Source organism: Haliaeetus leucocephalus, unplaced genomic scaffold, assembly GCF_000737465.1.
Source record: "Haliaeetus leucocephalus isolate CR32 unplaced genomic scaffold, Haliaeetus_leucocephalus-4.0 Scaffold228, whole genome shotgun sequence".
Classification (NCBI taxonomy): Eukaryota; Metazoa; Chordata; class Aves; order Accipitriformes; family Accipitridae; genus Haliaeetus; species Haliaeetus leucocephalus.
Genome location: NW_010972664.1, coordinates 9,169,635 through 9,187,652, shown reverse-complemented (window position 1 = coordinate 9,187,652; position 18,018 = coordinate 9,169,635). Strand labels below are relative to the sequence as shown.

Below are 18,018 nucleotides of genomic sequence, written 5' to 3'. Positions count from 1 at the left end.
GCAAAAGCCTGACTTTCACCCCCCTAATGTTACTGGTAGGCCATTGTCTCCATTTGTTTTAATGGTACCAAATTTCCAGATTCAGGAACTGGGTTTGCTGACCCCATGGCCGGTTTCCAGGTTGTCACTGAAGATCACCTTTAGCACAGAGCCCTGTATGCATGTATCAAAAGAGAATACAGTCCTGGGTCAGGCTAGACTTCTACAAGGGCTAGCTGCATTTAGAGCAGTAATGATTTTAACTCCACCTGTATTTTGTTTTGATGTATATAGATTAATTTAATACAATGTAATCTGGTCTTGAAACCATGTCTTCCTTTAGAAAACCATTCTCCCTAGTATGTATTTTCAAAGGTGCTAGCAGCCTGCATTTCAACACTTGCCTAACGGTAAAAGAACAGCATAACTGTGGCTCATCTCATCAACAACATGTACATCTTGGGCCAAAGGATAAGGACTTCAGCTAATGGTCTGGACCTTGGCCTGCTGGTGCTCTTCTCAATTTCAGCACTATGCAACCAGCCTACTAGCTAGCACTTGAGGCAGATAGAGCCAAGTACCTTACTGGACTGCAGTTGTTGCAGGCTTTAAAAGCATGTTCCTGGCTCAACACTGAAAATTACAGAAGGAACTGCAGACAGTTGTAGGGCTGTGAACAACTGACATGGAAGAGAAGTCCCTTAGGTCACTGGTAACTTCATTTGATTTCAGCATCACTAAATTAATCTACTTCATTGAAAATGTAATATTTTTCTTCCTTATTTGTATATTCAGGGTATGTATTTCTATAACTATTTAAAGAGGTTTAGGTTCGCTAAAGATGATATTTTAGTTTCCAAAAGCTGTAACTATTCCAGTTGTGCATTCAAACAGGATTAATCCCCAAACAAATAAAATCACATAACCCTAAGTTTGCCACAGAAGTAAAATATATGGATGTCTATTTTTGTATGAAATGGAGTTCTATATAGTTCTATATAGTACTATTTAAAAAAAAAACTACCTACTTGCACTTACTCTTTTACATTCTAAAATTATCATAAATCTGCTGTTTAAATCTTCAAATATATGTATATATTTTTCCAAATAAAGCACTACTTTAGATTTTTTTATGTAAGCCAGTATATCAAGTGTGCTACATGTGACTTGCTTTCCATATGAAATTTTAAAAGCCTGTGTAAAAAGTTCTAGTCTTTTAAACCTAGAATGACTAAATCATATTTGGTGTGTCAGTGTTACGTAACGAAGCAAAGCAGGCTTTTGTACTTAAGAGATCTTGAATGTGAAATGCTAAGCATGTATATTTTAATTGTATAAAACTTGGTTTTTTTAGGAGGAACATTTTGCTTGCTCATTTCTTTTTAAACAAACTAAATACAACAAGCACACTCCTGTAAAATATTTCCTTTCAAAGAAAGGGATAACTATATTAAATAGGTGACTGCGCTGTTACATTAGTTTGCATATTAAACATCAATGTTCAAGTATTAAAATAACTGCACTACTCCCATCAAAACCTACTCAAGGGAGGATTGAAGATACAGATTCCACTTCCAGGTTTGGGTTACTTTCACATTAAATATTGGTGCTGGGAGAGGTAGAGGTTAAATACTATTGTTTGTTTATTCCAGTGGTGGCAGCATCTGAGAGGAAAGGAGGGTTTTCTTGGGCAAAGTCTTACCCCTTTGGGAAACAAAATACACAGCTTTTACTAAGAAGCTTTTGTTCTCTCAGGGTGAACAAATGTGTTTTCTTGCTGGTGAATTTTACAAATGAAAAAGTAAGTTACTGGGTTTTGCCTGAGGTCCTCGAGCCTGCTCCATGTGTATACCTTTAGATGTCCTCCACATCAAGGCATAGATCCAGAGGAAAGGGAATACCACAGCATTGGTGTTACTATGGGTGACTTCATCCATCCACAGACATGGAGCTGTGGCTCACTGGATGATAAGCAGCTTACCTGTTTTTCCCAATGCCCATTTTCCCAAAGCTAAGGAAAGAAAAGTAACATTTGAACTAGAAAGTAGCAAAGTATATATATTGCAATGCTTTGTTAGACAGCAATAAAAACCAAAGGCTGGATAGATAAAAAAGTAATTTAATAAGCCTTTCTCTCAAGAGATTCTTAATGGCCAGAAATACTACTTACAGGAGCAGCTAATTCACAAAAGCATCAAATAACTTCAATTAGACATTCAGTCCATAGGGACAAGACAAGGTTTTCTTTCTCCTCATCTGAGATAAGGTTAAGCTCTTTAACATTAACAGTGCTGCTACTCCAAATCTGCTTCAGTGCATCCAAGTATGACAAAGGAAACCGCAGTCCATGAGTCTGCTGGGGGGGGTGGGAAAAAAAAAATCCTTCAGGTAAGTGCAGTGTTTGTTATTATACAGCAGTGTGTGTTAGACTACAGGTACTGATCACCAGCTATGTGCTCCCTTCCCCCACCACACTGGTATTTCTGAGAGCATCCTCCAGAAGATGCAGTATTGTCCTGCCACCTTTGTTAATAGAAAAACAGGTGACATCTCTTACATGTTCTAGCACACCTTATGAGGTAGGGTGGCTGACAGTGCATGGCTTCCTCATGTGCTTTCCACACTGAAGAATAAAAGAGCTTTAAATTTATACTCTTGCCTAACACTACCTGTTGTTTTTTGGAAGGCTATTGGTTTTTTTGATCTGCCACATGCAGTGCTTGGACATTGACAGAACCACAGAGAACATCCATTACCACAGCTGGAGTCTTTAAGGACAGGAAGGTATATTGTACAGGTGCCAGTGTACAACCTCAGCTACCCCCTATTCTCTGCTCTAGAGGACCAATGAGATTTACCTTAAAAGGTAAATAAATGCCAGGCAAAAAGCCTTGCTGTAATTACTGAGACAAGAACAGGCTGTGTTCTGTTTTGCCTCTACAGTGAATTTGTGCAGACCTGTATTCAAGTGTTTCAGGTCACAGACCTAAGATAGAGCATCTTGCTATCAGGAAGTGGAACACAACGTTCCAAACCTCACAACCACTCTTCAGGACTATTTATGATTCGACCAAAAGCACGTTGTACACAGAGATGAACCATCTGCAGCCTTACTAACAATACCAAAAGTTCCCTCCTTACATTTCAGTAAAAGAGTTAACTCTACTCCCAATGCTGACCCACCCCCCACCGTAAAACAGACACCCTTATCTTGCAGCATGTTCCAGTGGATACAGAATCTAACACAGGTTCAACGTGGCATAAACATGGTGCATCAGGTGCAGTGATCCCTGCTACTACTGAACATGTGCTAGCACATCCAGTAGCCTTAATAATAAATGATATGCTAAAGGACACAGAAGTAAGAGATACTTCTAGCCACTCCAGCAGCTCTGCTAGCTAAGACATAAGAAGAAATCCTGTTAACATCTCAAACATTTAATTAAGCATGAGATTGCATTACTTGGTTCTAACTATTAACTGTGTTGCAGCCTCAGCTCATCTGGGTACTTGGGAGATGGGCAGAAATGCTTTGGGTGCTGAGGCATACAGCAGAATCCAGGCCCCTGCTACCATCTCGGTCAAGCTCAGCTAACACAGCAAAATCCCCTGTGGCAATGTAGCTTTTGGTGTGTGTTTGTAGGAACAAACCTGTGATGTGCCTTCCTCACTAGTAGTATCATCTTCTCTCCCCATCATGTGAGTTTCTCTCCTGTTCTTTAAAGAATGATAAACATAAACCATATCTCTGCGAATTTCATCCTAAAAGACAGCAGGAAGAAAACAGTTACATATGATCCACACCCTCAAATTCATCTCACTCAAGTGACAAGTGTTAGCTCCTTCATTCTGGAGTCCACTGTTATATCGAATGAAAGCAATTTGCCTTCCTAACTGAATGATCCAGCAGCCATCTACTAAAGCAGAAAGGCAGTCTCCAAAACAGCTTCGAAAATTTATTTATAACCTATAATTTTCTGCCTTAATACTGCCTCTACTAAACTCACAAGACTGATGCTGTATAGAAAACATGTTATTTAAGGTGCACCTCCTAGAAGGTCTTAATGAAGAAGCATGCATCCCTAAATTTCCATTCTGATACTTATCTGTCTCTTAAAAATCACATGCCTGTTTGTTATCATTTCTTTGTCAAAGCTGTGCAAACCAATTCAGAGCTCTGTGGGCAGGTCTCGCACTAAATTTGTGGACAAAAGTCTTTCACGTGTGCTGTCATTCGGGGTTTATCTGTATGACATCAGAAGGCGAGGCAGCAAAAAATTGCAAAAAAAAAAGTTCCCAAACCCTACACGGTCTCGCAGCAATACGGACACAAACAAAATGGAGGAGAAAAATCAGAAAGGTACAGAATTTTTTTCCTGGAAACATTTACTCATAAAAAAGAAAATTGTACAAGACAGATAGTCTGTCCCATCCCCTCTTTTTTTTTTTTTTTAATTAAGACAACAAAAAGCAATTCTACAATTTCATACTAATAAACCTTCACAGAGAAGTAGTAGTCTGAACACAATAACCCAAGATGCCAGCATCTATTTTGTGGCACTACTAAGTTGTTCCACTGGCAGTCACTTAGGTACAAAGATAACTCAGAAGTGAAGACTAAATGTAACCACAGTCAGCAGCAGCTGCAACAAAGAGAATTCCTTCTCTTGAGGGAACCTATTTTTATAACTTATTCATGCACTTAAATACAAAGAATAAAAAAAAAAAAAATCCATTATCAAGAGCTATAGAGGCCATTTAGCAGCTGTAATGATCTATCCCATCCAACCTCAGATAAAAGCTATGCACCTACCGTGCAGAATCACGGACTAAATTTAGTTCTGCAGCTCTCCTCCAGGAGGCAAGAATGTGCCCTATTACTGCTTGACAACCACCCCCCGTGATCTCCTGACAAACCCTAATGGGATGCAGGATCCAACTAAGTATAACTGCACAGCCCTTTTAGACCAGTACAACAGAGCAACAACTCACATACCTCGCACTCCCCACCCCACCCCAAGCATACAAGGGTGGCTTCATTATACTTACAGAATTCTCTTGATCTGGTTCCACTGTAATGATAACATGATCTCTAAACTGCAGTCTGATTTTGCTATCTATTTTTGGCAGTTTCCCACCTAAGAAAAATAAATTCTCCATTAGAAAGGAAGGAAACCAGATGAACAGTGCAGATTGAGCCCTCTGTGCTCTGCTCACTCTCTTGTGGCTGGATTTTTTGTTAACCTGTGTTTCAACACCCACATGTTCTCAAACGGGGCGGGGGGGAGATTTTTCAATTCTCTCACCTTTACAGCCTACAAATAGCTGTGATAGCAAGCTAGAGCACAAGGACAAATTCTACCAGTTAAACGTTCTCAGTACACAGTAGTTTATTAAAGCTGCCAATTTCAGTCTAGGATAACCTTTATTTCACTCTGAGAGAGACATGTCATTTCTTCCAGTAGATACAGGGAACTGACCAACTGAGGTGTGCAAATGCACATGTATAGCCCAGCACAACGTGAAGCTGATGCTAAACTATAATCTTTGCCTACCATAAAATACCAAAGTCTGCCTCTTGGCAGAGTTAGCAACAGCTCTATGATCACATCAGCCAGTTTTGGTTAACTTCAAAATCTACCTGGAGTCAAAGGATGAGAGTCACATCCCAACCAAGGTGGCAACCGGTTCATAATGAAATCCTTCTTCATGTCAGATGACCTCAGTTCTCTGGTGTTTTCCAGACGGTCTGCAAGCCTTCTCAAAAGGCTACTCAGTTTTTTTGTCGAGTCAGCTGTATCCACCTGCTAAATATTCACACAGAGTTGCTCTCACATGAATTCAAGCTAAACAGCCTAGCCTAAAGAGGTGCAGTAATGCACTGAAAATCTGGACACTCCTCTTTTATCTTTGCAAAGGGTAACATTTACTCCCAAAACAACAAATTTTGTTTCTTTCACACATTCCCCACCAGCCGTTCAGGCACCAAAGCCAATGCTCACTTTCCCTCACTCCAGGGCTACCTGCAATGCTAAAGGACTTGCAAGTGTAGTTGAAAGAGAGACTTGTTCCTTCTGCATGCTGATGAGCTGATGAGCAGCACAACTGGACTACCATTAAGTGGTCACAGAACAATTTACAGTTTTGCTAACTTTTAAAGATGCAAAAGCTTGGCCTGACAGGAACTATGCCTGTCTGACAGCTCCAAAGCAAATACCATTGATTTTATAAAGGAAACAAGATACAAGGACACTGATATGAAAGAAAGGCAGTGCTATGAACTAGGCAAAGCTTCAGATGGCACAAACCTCAGAACAGTCATCCTGAAGACTTCAAAAGCAGTTGTGCTGCTAGACAAGACTGAGCTTTCAGAGCAGATCAACAAGATACATGCTTGCCTCAGTGCTGAAGTTTCATCTGAAGGCACTATTCTTCCCTCAGTCCCACCTATTTACCATAAGCAGTTGCCTTGGTATGCTTGTCCGCAGCACCACATCTTCTTTTGCTGAATCAAACACAAGGCCAGGAATTGCATCCAGTAAGAAATCTCCCCAAGAGCTGAAGGACAAGAAGAAAAAAAAAAAAATTACTAAAATAGCTGCACTGAAATAAACCAGACATCTTAACTGATGTCAAGGGCTGGAAACATAGTGGTCCAATTCCAAATCTGCTTTGTACCTTTGGCCCTTCCATTACCACTCTGTAGTCTCATGCAATAGCTCACTCTCATCTCAATTGTGTGTGTGTCCTCACTACCTACAGGTCAGTGGCACTCCTACAGAGGGAAAGAACTGGCTTGAGAAGGGTCCAGTTTGTTCTGATTCGGGTGCTTGCCATTTACCAGCGGATTCAGCTTAAAGATGACCTCAATGAATGAAGACATTCCTACTAGGGCCATTATTATCCAACTGTACACACATACGGCCTCATTGCACAAATGAAGGGCAGGGAGTCGTGTCATTTAGCATGCTTTTAAGACACTTACATTGAAGGAGGACATGTACAGAGGGTTATCAAATCCAACACAGCATCAGTTTTTAGCTTTGCTACAAACTTAATTAAGACCCCAGGAACAAGACCCCTGCATATTTCTACAGGGCTTTTAATGATACCCAACAGGTACCTTGTAGGTGTGTTGTTTTGTGTTAAATCCCCATTCTTAGCCTACATACTATAAAAAAAAAAAAAAATGACCTTTGATCTCTGTGCTTCTGTTCCCCAGTTGTAAGAATAAACTAGAGGAGGGGAGGGAGGACTACTGCCTGCACCTTCTTTGCCTAGCTTGAGTCAACCCCATCAAGTTGACTCATGCAGAAGTGCTGTCCTGTCCATGTGTGACCTCTCTCCCTACCACCTCCTCACGAGCTGGTTTAATGGGCAAACAACCAGGGCAAGTGTCCAGCATCCAAGGCTGCCAGCAGAATCCCACCCAAATAGGGCAGGCAGCAGAGCAGGGCCTGTCCTCCAGCATACACTTCACCCTCTGCTCTTGCTCTCTCTCAGCACTGATCTCTAGACACTACTTCAAGTAAAAAAAAAAAAAAAAAAAAAAAGAAAAAGTATGACTTGTTATAGTCTCATTTAGATTTTTTTTATCATCTCCACTCAAGTGTTCCACTGTCTGCTACACAGAGTTACCAGCAGTACTGAACTCAGGCCAATGACTCCAAATCCAGCATCTGAGAGGCTGATTAGGTGGCAGCAGCATTTCCCTGCGTGATGACAACGTTTCTTTCAGTGGGCACAAGGATCAGATGTGTGTCAAAGGAAATCTGACTTGCATGCATGGGTTAGGAGATGAAAAACACAGATAAGTAGAAAATATTTGCATAGGAAGAATTTGCAACAAGTCTGTCAGAACAGTTGTAACATTATCTTCCACATTAAAGTCCACAGCTGGTAAATAGTAAAATAACCAATTAAAAAGCAATCAATCAAGCTTGCTGCATGAAAACCTGGTAAACAGGCTGCTTCAAACAAGGGTCTTGCTCCCCTCCTTCCCCCAAACCCCAAAACTTTAATTGCTGCTACCTGAACACTAGCTTAGATTCTGTTACTAACAGCAGGTCACATATATAATAGTGGGGTGCCTACATACATTCCATGTCACCACATCTTGGGGAGGGGGGGGGAGGTGACATGCCCTATCCCTGTATTACTCACAGAAAAACAAACCACACAAGGGCTAAAAAGAATGAACACAGAAAAGAGCTAAGCAGAGCTCATTACAAGGTGGGGGTTTTTGTTTTTTTTTTAAGAAACAGGACATCACTTCTTTGAAACACTGGTTTCAGGTCTGTACTATTCACACACATCATCTGGCAGAGGAAAGCCATTTTCAGAAAAGCTAAACAAACAAACAAAAAGTAAAGAGTAATTACTTGTTTTGGTAGGTACTGATGGTCACATGTGTAGAATAGGAGATCCCAAGTGGAGTGTCAGCTTGGTGAATAGTCCCTCTTGGGAAATACAGTAAGTCACCTGGCTGCAAGAAAATGAAAGAGAATTGATATATTTAGGGCACCTGGTCAAACCTTATTGTAGTCAAAATAGAGAAAATACTCTCTGAGCAGACAGACTGACAACGTATCTTTTTTAAAATCACAAAATAGAGAGATCCTCCATTGTACACTTTAATAACATAAAATAAAGCACTCTAAGCCAGATGTCCAATACCTTAAACTTTCCAACTTACTGTCAGTATTTACTACACACCTGTCTGAAAACACAAAGCAAGCTTTTAACATTACAGAACATGCACACTGCAACTCAGCTGCATAAAGAGGACAAAGAAGCAGCTGAGATGAACCCGCTGACAATAAAGCGGGCTAGCAGAGGAGCACTGCAATGTGAATTTGGTTAGATCATGTCAAAAGAAAAGGCCAGTACTCCACAAGAAAAGCCAAATATTCTATAAAGATGCTGATCTGTTACAATACTGTTGTCTGAAATTTTCAGTTAAAACACTTAAAAAACAATTACAACCTTCCTCCTCCCTATCTTTCTTCTCACCTATCTAAATTAAATCTCCACACTGATAAAAATTTAGATTAGGCAAGTCAAGATAAGAGAGAAGTAAAAAGCACATGAAATTCCCTCCAAGGAGGAAAACCAGTTTACTTATGGCTTCTCCTAGAAACATCTATATAGTTGGATAGCACAGTTAAAGAGAAAATTCATAAAGCAACAATGATGAAATTTGATTCCATTTTAATTTTACCATTCCTTAAATTTGGTTACATCACCTACTTCTAAGAGCCTACCGAACTGTCTAACACAGATATATTTAAAGTGAATACTACTTGATTTCTCACTGAATTTTAAGTTCTCTTTAGATTACGAGGCTTCACAGGACTTGGCAAGATCCTGTCTCTTCATCCATTTATAACACTCTGTAGAGCATCATAGATCAGCTATGTACGATTTATTTGTTCTGAAGCAAGCCCCTCTCTGCCATTAAAAAACTGCGTGCCTTACCAGTATAGGAACTACACTAACCAACTAAGAGCACTTCGAATTCTCTTCATTTACTATATTTCACATCCCCAGCAAGAAAACAAACTGGAGGAAGGGTTGCATAGCGGAAGGGTAAGAGCCCCAAACACCTAACAGAGTGATGACAAACTAGTCCGCAAAAGAAATTATTTCATGCTGTAGCACCCCATGCCTACCACTAAGAAGCTGGGACCACAATTTTTCAAGGCAGTCTTCACTGCAAAGTCCAACTCTTATTCATCTTATCTGCTGGGTAGTCTCATCAATGTCATTGACATGAGTCAGCAAGCACAACACTCTTCAATTAAAAGAATCAGAATCTTCACAGACTCCAGGTGGCAACACAGATTGGGGCAGGACAGAGCATTTGACAAGAGATAGTGCAGATCTGATCACTTTGCTGCCTTCTTACTTCTGAAATGGAGGAAAGAGGGGCAGACAAGGAGAAGTACCAGCAAATTAAATGGAAGAATCATACATGAAGGCAGCTAGATAGCCAGCTACCAAATAACCTCTGTGCTTGACATCAGTAACAAACCAGCCATGGCCACAGCCTGTTGCAGTGTCACCAAAACACACTGCAGCTTGGGACCTTATACACAAACCAGCGTGCCTTTGCTCTCAGTCAGCTACCAGTTTTTGGTAGGAAGGGAGAACACCACCAATACAGTCTCTAACTGGTCCATTTGTTCTAAAATGCCCAGGGATGGCAGACTGCAGACAGAAACACAAAAAAGAAGAAAGGAAAGATTCTAGAAAGATGTTTAGGGAGGAAATCAGAGTCATCTGACAGCATCCCTGTCAAGAGACAGCTCCAGACAGACAACCAAAATCTGACAGCGGCCACCTGGAAGAAATGGGTCACAAGAAGTGAAGAACATCAAACAGAAGAAAAATAAATTAAAAACTTAAATCATTTTTAAGCCCTTTTCAGAGGCCAGTATTTTCACTCCACTAGTGTCAGTAAAATGGCTTATGGAATACATCAAAGCCATTGAAGTCTGGCCCAAAATGTTCCAGAAATTAAGAAGGGAACTGTAATTTACTAGACTTTGCATCACCCAATACATCATGACAATTGAATATTACCCTCTGTCAAACTACACAGCTGATGATGTCAGTATCATACCCAATGTGTCATACTATTCCTGAATTACCTACACCCAAAAGCAGATCTGAACACCAGGAAGAGCAGAGACCTTGCAGAGAGAGGCCCTATGACAGGCCACAAGGCAGGGAAACTAAGGAGCCTTCCAATGCAGAGCAGCGCTGTCTCCAGGATAAATAACATGCTTCAAAAGCACAAGCATGTAAAAAAGGATGGGACAAGTACCAGATGCCCTGCTGTCAAAGGGGCTGCATTCACTAATCTTCATGAAATGCTCTTTTTATTCCAAATCACAAAAACTAGCCAAACACTTGATTTTCAGGTTTGGAAAAAGAAAAAAAAAAAACAATTAATACGGCAAGTTAATATGGGGTTTAGTTCATACTTTTGTTTATCAGCCAAGGATAAATATTTACCTCTAATTCACCAGAACAGTGACAACCTTCAGTAAAGCAGTAAGTCTTAGTGCATAGAAGGATTAGCCTGATTGATTACAGATAGCGTGTAAAAGCATTACAATGTTTCATAACCATATATATAAACCAAATGGGTTTTCTGCACATGACTCCACAAATAAGATCCAGGAGTCAGGGTGCCCAACTTGGAGAATATTGGAGAATTTCCAGAAATAACTTATTTCTTCGTCCATTATTTAAATACTAGAGCAAAGGATACCTTTGAAAAATGATACGTTAGACAACTATCACCCAAATTTCTCGTGCTCACAGTGTTTTGTGCACCAACCCTCCCCTCAATTTCACAACCATGATCATTCAGAATACTGTCTTCAAGAAATGGACCATTTTAATTAAACATGACTACTTTTCTGGCAACCATAGCCCAGACCACATAAAGCAATTCAATTATAATACCTTTAATATGAATTCGTGTGTAGGATTCCCAATCCTATCTTCTGATTCAACATTATATTCACGAGCTAAATGTACTGTTGGTTTATAGAGTCGCCAATGCTTCTCGCCTTCTAGCTGAAGGATAAACACCTGCAAAAGACCATAAATCCAAATGCATAAGAAAGGATTCCTGCCCCTCACACATCCAACTGATCAGAAATTTTAAGTCATCTTCTTACTTGGAAAGTCTGTGGAACCATGCCAGAAATCAGGGACAGAAAGCAAACAGAAGCAACACGGCTTGCTTTTGTGACAATGGAAGAAATAGATTTCACTGCTCTCAGCTACTCCACAGCATGGCAAAAAGGATTCCTCTCACATTACTTTTTAGACGTCTACAATGCAGAAATTTACATTTGAACTATTTCTTTAGGCTGTACTTAGAGACAACAGAGGAGAGCTGTGAAGTGTGATCTGTAGCCATTTGGAAATCCCCATTTCTCTCCAGTCACTTAAATAAGTGCTAGACAACTAACTCAAAAGTAATGTCTGCCACACAGATACTCAAAATATCAAGTGAGAGAGTTCTTATCACCATTCACTGACAAACAGACCATCAGAAACATCTAGGGGATGCTGTGAGCTGGAGGCTGATGACATACACCAGAAGATGCAGGTTGTGGGGCTGCTGAACAAGCATAATAAAAATGAAACTCCAGGTGTATTTAATGGAAATTAAAATAATAAAAAGCAAAAACTACATGTAGGATGGGGGTTTTTGTTTTGGTTTAAGTGGGATAGCCCAACTTTTTCTTAATGCAGCATCTATTTGAATGTTTCTTTTAGAAGCTAAATTAAAACGCATTTTGACCACAGGACTTCATCATAGCAGTAACTTTTTGAAAACAGTAGGACCAACAAATGGGAACCAGCACAACCAGTCTGCTTTCACTGTCCAGCCGAAGAAAAAGGACTTCTAGATTCTTGGGGGTCTGAATGAAGTGAATATGAAAAAAGGTGCTAGAAAGCTTCTGCAGCTGGGAAAACAAATTCTCATTTCATCTAATGAAAATACCAAGTCTGGAAAGCACAGTTTACATGATATTACCATTAGATATTACTATTAGTACCTCTTCAGTAAAATTATAGAAGAAAAAGGACTATAAAGACACACTTGCAACTAATTACTGTAAGTTTTCAGTGGAAAAAACATTTTTCTATAGTAAGTTATTTGGGGGGGGGGGGCCTGTAAAAAGCGCACATACAGGTATCCACTCCCACTAGTGAAAGCCCACACACAGTTTCAGAGACAAGGTTGTGCTGTCCTACCTCAACATCATCGTAGTGAGGGGGAAGGCCCTGCGATCCCTGGGGAGTAATGTAAACATTCGACCCAACCAGAGACCCGAAGTAGCACTCCAGCTTCTCCTGAATCCTCCACAGCTCCTCCTTTAAAAAGAAATGATGCTGTTACTACTGAAGAGCTCAGCCAAGCCAGGCTGCCATCCAGCCCACAGCCTCCCCATCACTTGGGAGGTTCTTCTTGAGAATGATCACATCCCCACAGGCAGACAGAGGCTGGGAAAGCAGATGCTCTGTATGAGTGTTTCTCCTGAAAGCGAGCACTGTGGATGCAAAGGAGATCTGCCATGAAGGTAATCGGTAAGCCAAGAAGTCTGGTGCTACCAACATAGCATTGATGTTTGTTCTCTTCCCTGTACCATTTTTAGGTTGCAAAAACAAACAAGGCTAGACAGAGGAAAATAAACCACCCATCATCTCAGGAACAGCAAAACATCTTAAGACAATAAACACATGCAGGACTTGCATTATATGGGCTAGCATCAAAGAAAGCGTACAAAGATTAGAGCCCTTTTTCCAGTGACTCCAACTGTTTGGGCGTATTCGAGAACAAACTTTACTTATCCACATCTAACATGTAACAGACAGTGCACCAAAGGGATGACTCTCATATCAGAAGATGCCAACTACCAGGCCTGCACAAGTGCAACTTCAACCAGAATTTATGTAGGTTCAGCTCCAGCTCTAGATTTCAGCTGAAGCCATGTAACATTTCAACCTGTAGATGCCCCTGCCGCTGGCCATTACAGCCACACTCAAACTGAGAACAGCCAGCGACACTATACTTGGGACTCAGCTGTGTATTTTGAGTCCTTAAGGACCATTACACAATTAAATTGTGTTGACACCATGGGACAAAAAAAGGACTACCTAAATCCAAGTACCTACAAGTATCCGAGTCCTTTACACAACCGTGCAGGCACCACTGCCTCATTCTTATACACGAAGATTGCAAAGGCATCAAAAAGAACAAGAGAGGACAGTCAGCTAAAACAAGGTGGTATACTTCCATGGTGCAATTCAAAGCCAGTCCATTAGCAAGAATGGTGGAGTATCCTGGAAATACTTTACATGGTTTCACACCCTGCCCTCCATTAAAGGAAAGTGGTTCAAAAGCCCCTATTTGCATAAGGAAACAGTCGGTCAAAAGGGATAATTTAAGCAGACACAGATGCATAATCATCAATTTTGTGCATTTACTTTTTTCTAAACTTTCATGTGACAAAGCGATTTTTTTAAAAAAATACCTAATATTATAGCATGAATCAGATTTTGTTCTCACTGCATAGCACTGAAACATGATGGGCAATGCAAAAGTATAAACCATGTTTTAATTAATACAGTTCATGCATAGGTTTCAGCACGTCACTGATGTCAGCTACTTCCCCTGGATTTACTGGGGACAGAGATGAAGCTATGTCTAGTACAACTCAAGCAAAGTATACCACATTATAAAGCATGCATTAATTATATTCAATGAAACAATCCAACCTTAAATCTCTGGGGCTGATGAAACTGTATTGTTGCCTTTTTCTGGTCAAAATCCTTCTTCAGCTGCATGTAATTCACTTTGCCTTCTTTATTTAAAACTTTCTTTTTTCCATTCACACATCTGCAGATATTTATATCTTGCCCATAGTACAGACCCTGGCTGCACAGTTCCTTCAAATCTGATAACTGGAATAGGGACTGGTAGTAAGCAGCCAGCAGGGGATCATTTCTCTGAACAAGAAGTGGCTTTTGCTCCCAATACTCCCTGAAAAACATCTCTTGTTTGATGGGAGAGATGAAGCTTCTGAAGAGGCTGTCTGGGTTCTCAAAATTCATGACTGACAGAGAGCAAGCTTCTTCCACCTTTGCTCGTTTACACTGTGCCTGCATTTCTTTTCCCATTTCAGCATGCTTCCCTCCTTTCTTAGGCATGTTCCTGTTCAAGGGAATGAGAACCAAAACAGTCAACCAGTAACACAACCTCAACAGCTCACAGGCCCAGAGCAGCTCCTCGTGCCTTATCCAGTGGGATATCAGAGTATACTGGGAACAGCTCTGCTTTCAGATGCTCACTATTTGCTCCAAGCAGCAGAAAAAAGAAAACCCACAGCAGGCCTCCAATCCTCTCTCAAACCTCAGCAAACTCCGAAGGGATCTACTAGGAGCCGTTGCTCTCTGAAGCTTAAATCCCACAGCAGAATTTATACTAAAAAACATACAACGAAATCCAATGGTCACACAACAGATCTTTACAAATGCAGGAACCTACCCACACAAAGAACCTGTGGTAGACTGGTCTTCTGTAGCAAGAGCTGCAAATTATTAAAAAATTAACTGAGCTTTAAGAGATTTAATGGCAACATGCAGAATGGGGTGGAGAGAGGGGACAAGATCAGAAACTTGTACCCTATTGCACTTGCTTGAAATGCATTAACATTAGGAAAAAGAAACACAGTGAAGACTTCCCAATGACTTTCCAGCCAGAGCACAATGGAGGAGGATGTATGGCATTTCAAGTGCAGAACCCAACCAGTTAAACACAGTGGCTGGTGTGGTGTGTGTTAAGGTGAACTTTCCTTTCAAGCTGGCCTACACATTGTAAACCCAGTGTCTACATAGCTGTACAGTAACCAGACTAAAGCTTTAGCAGGACCTACAGACAAGGCAGCTGCTGCAGTGAGGGAACACTGACACGGGTACAACAGCATGCACTAAGGGCTATGCAATAACACAGTGAACAGAAAACACAGGGAAATGGGGCACGGAAAGAGGGAGGCCAAGTGAAAAAGTAGATCGCTGGGAGGGAAGAAGGAATATGTACCAAGGTTCAGTGGGCGAGGATGATTCAACAGGCAGGAGGGTTACAGAAGCTTCCAAAGAAACAGAAAAACCCAGAGCAGACTCCCCTGCTGGTGGAGCAGGTTTCAGGAACATGAAGTAAGGGCACCTGCTTGAGGTCTCAGGCCCTGGGAACAATTTTATGCTAAATTATGTGGCAGTGCCAGGCATCTAGTGATGCTCACCACGCAGTGGCCCACATCTCAGCCTCTGTCAGGGTCTCCATGCTGTATCTGGAATGGCCAAGTTTAGCAAAACTAAGTTTACAGAAGAGAGGGAACGTTGTTAGGCCTTTCTGTTGATGCTATGCAATTACACCAAAAACTGAAATTGTAAGATTCTGCTTTCATTTCTGGAAAGGTTTCAAACTTTGTAGTTTGCGTAGAATAAAAGGAATTCTTTCATCCAAGTACAGATATTTAATTTTAAAGTTGGAAGTAATTTACTTTGTTTTTCCAGGTAGATAATATACTTATGTATCATTATGTAAAAACAAAGTTAATTCACAAAGGGTTTAGCTGCCAAGTTCTCAGGAAAGTTAAGGCAAAAATCAAGTAACGGTAGGTCTAACACCATAGTATATGTAGACATACTTGCCTTAAGTCTGCACCAGTATTTCATCCCCAAGAGTAGCCCAGAGCACCAGGCAGCTGTAAAAGCCTGCCTGAGAAGCTGAGTTAAGTATCCTGACAATGAGCCAGCACCAAGCCCTCTAGCTCCACAGCTTGCCTGCTAGGTCTGGGCTGGCCAACTCAAACTGACTCTGGGCACGTCTGAGCAAGTTTGTGAAGCCAACACATGAGGAGTTAGAGCACGCTGATGCTTTCATCCATAAGTAAAAATGACAGCTTTACTCCCAAAAGTAAATGCTCCCATTTATTAAGATGCTTTTACTTACACAGACCCCTTATCACAAAACTTAAACTCCAGTTCTAGTATTTACATGCAGTACTAAGTTCTCCTGTGTAGTAGTATGCAGGACACCCTTGCTGATCCACTAACTCCCGGGCAGAGTGTTTCATCAGCAGTTCCTGTAACAGCCTGTACCTCAACAGTAACCTCCAGTCACCTTAGTCCTGCAGGAAGGGATCCACATCACCACCGTCCTGAGAGGACAGACATTCCCAGCTGCAGCAGGCTACAGTTCTCCATGAGGCAAGGGAATGCTTAAAAAAAGACTGAAAATTAGTCCCTAGTTGCTAGCAACATCTGAAGATGCTGCTGGCACCGAGATCTACAACTGACATGCCCACATGCCAGCAACACAAATGCAACCAAGCCTCAATCGCCAGTTTTGAATTCCAGACCTAAATCCATCATATCAACCTCTCAGCTCACTCACACTGTATTCAACAAAGTTAAATTAAGATATGTACTATTCACAGAATGTGGCTTCATTTCCACCGTGTGCTGTTTTGTAGTGTTTTGTCAGTTATTATAACCGTAGAAGCACAGAATGGTTTGGGTTGGAAGAGATCATCTAGTCCAAACCCCCTGCCGTGGACAAGGACATCTTCTACTAGATCAGGTTGCTCACATACTCAGCCAATGACAGAGCATCCACGACTTCTCAGGGCAACCTCTTCCAGTGTCTTACCACCCTCATCAGAGAAAATTTCTTCCTTGTGTCTAGTCTAAACCTACCCTCTTTCAGTTTAAAACCATTGCCCTTGTCCTGTCGCTACGGGCCCTGGTAAAAAGTCTCTCTCCGTCTTTCTTATAAGCCCCCTTTAAGTACGGAAAAGCTGCAATAAGGTCTCCCTGGAGCCTTCAGTTCTGCAGGCTGAAGAACCCCAACTCTCTCAGCCTTTCCTCATAGGAGAGGGGCTCCATCCCTCAGATCATTTTTGTGGCCCTTCTCTGGACCCGCTCCAGCAGGTCCACGTCCTTCCTGCGCTGAGGACCCCAGAGCTGGACGCAGTACTGCAGGAGGGGTCTCGCCAGAGTAGAGGGGGAGAATCACCTCCCTCGACCTGCTGGGCACGCTGCTTTTGATGCAGCCCAGGATACGGCTGGCTTTCTGGGCTGCGAGTGCTCACTGCCGGCTCACACCCAATTTCCCATCTACCAATACCCCCAAGCCCTTCTCTACAGGGCTAGAGAACGAACACAAACGAACCCGTTTCTGCTTCACACGGGAACAGCTATTCCACATCAGTATTTTTCAACTCGCACGCCAGCTGTGCCCGTTTATGAGTTCAGGCCCCTGCACTGGCCCGGCAGCTGCAGGGGGACTCGTCTCCCCCCGAAGCGCCGGGGAAGACAGATGGGCGCAGCGGCTCCGAGGCCACACGGCGCCCGCTGCTCCCCCTCACCGCATCGGGCCGCTACCGAACCGTTTCCAGCAGGGAGCAAGGCGGAGAGTCGCGCTCCCGTGCCCGCAGCGGCTGGCGG

General features: G+C 41.8%; 1 protein-coding gene across 3 annotated transcripts; it reads right to left on the bottom strand.

Moving 5' to 3' along the window:
- Nucleotides 1–1,400: 1,400 nt before the first annotated feature.
- MINA (MYC induced nuclear antigen) lies at nucleotides 1,401–14,718 on the bottom strand. 3 transcript variants are annotated; one of them, XM_010567274.1, is made up of 10 exons: nucleotides 14,287–14,718; nucleotides 12,763–12,882; nucleotides 11,455–11,583; nucleotides 8,361–8,464; nucleotides 6,435–6,537; nucleotides 5,621–5,786; nucleotides 5,029–5,117; nucleotides 3,631–3,741; nucleotides 2,150–2,335; nucleotides 1,401–1,990 (listed from the first exon to the last, which is right to left on the bottom strand). In XM_010567274.1, the coding sequence occupies exons 1-9, from the start codon at nucleotides 14,716–14,718 to the stop codon at nucleotides 2,174–2,176; spliced, it is 1,416 nt and encodes a 471-aa protein (XP_010565576.1). In that variant the 3' UTR covers nucleotides 1,401–1,990; nucleotides 2,150–2,173. The 3 variants fall into 3 exon arrangements, with proteins under 3 accessions (XP_010565576.1, XP_010565575.1, XP_010565577.1); XM_010567273.1 differs by having other exon boundaries at nucleotides 1,401–2,335; XM_010567275.1 differs by lacking the exon at nucleotides 1,401–1,990 and having other exon boundaries at nucleotides 2,079–2,332.
- Nucleotides 14,719–18,018: the final 3,300 nt, after the last annotated feature.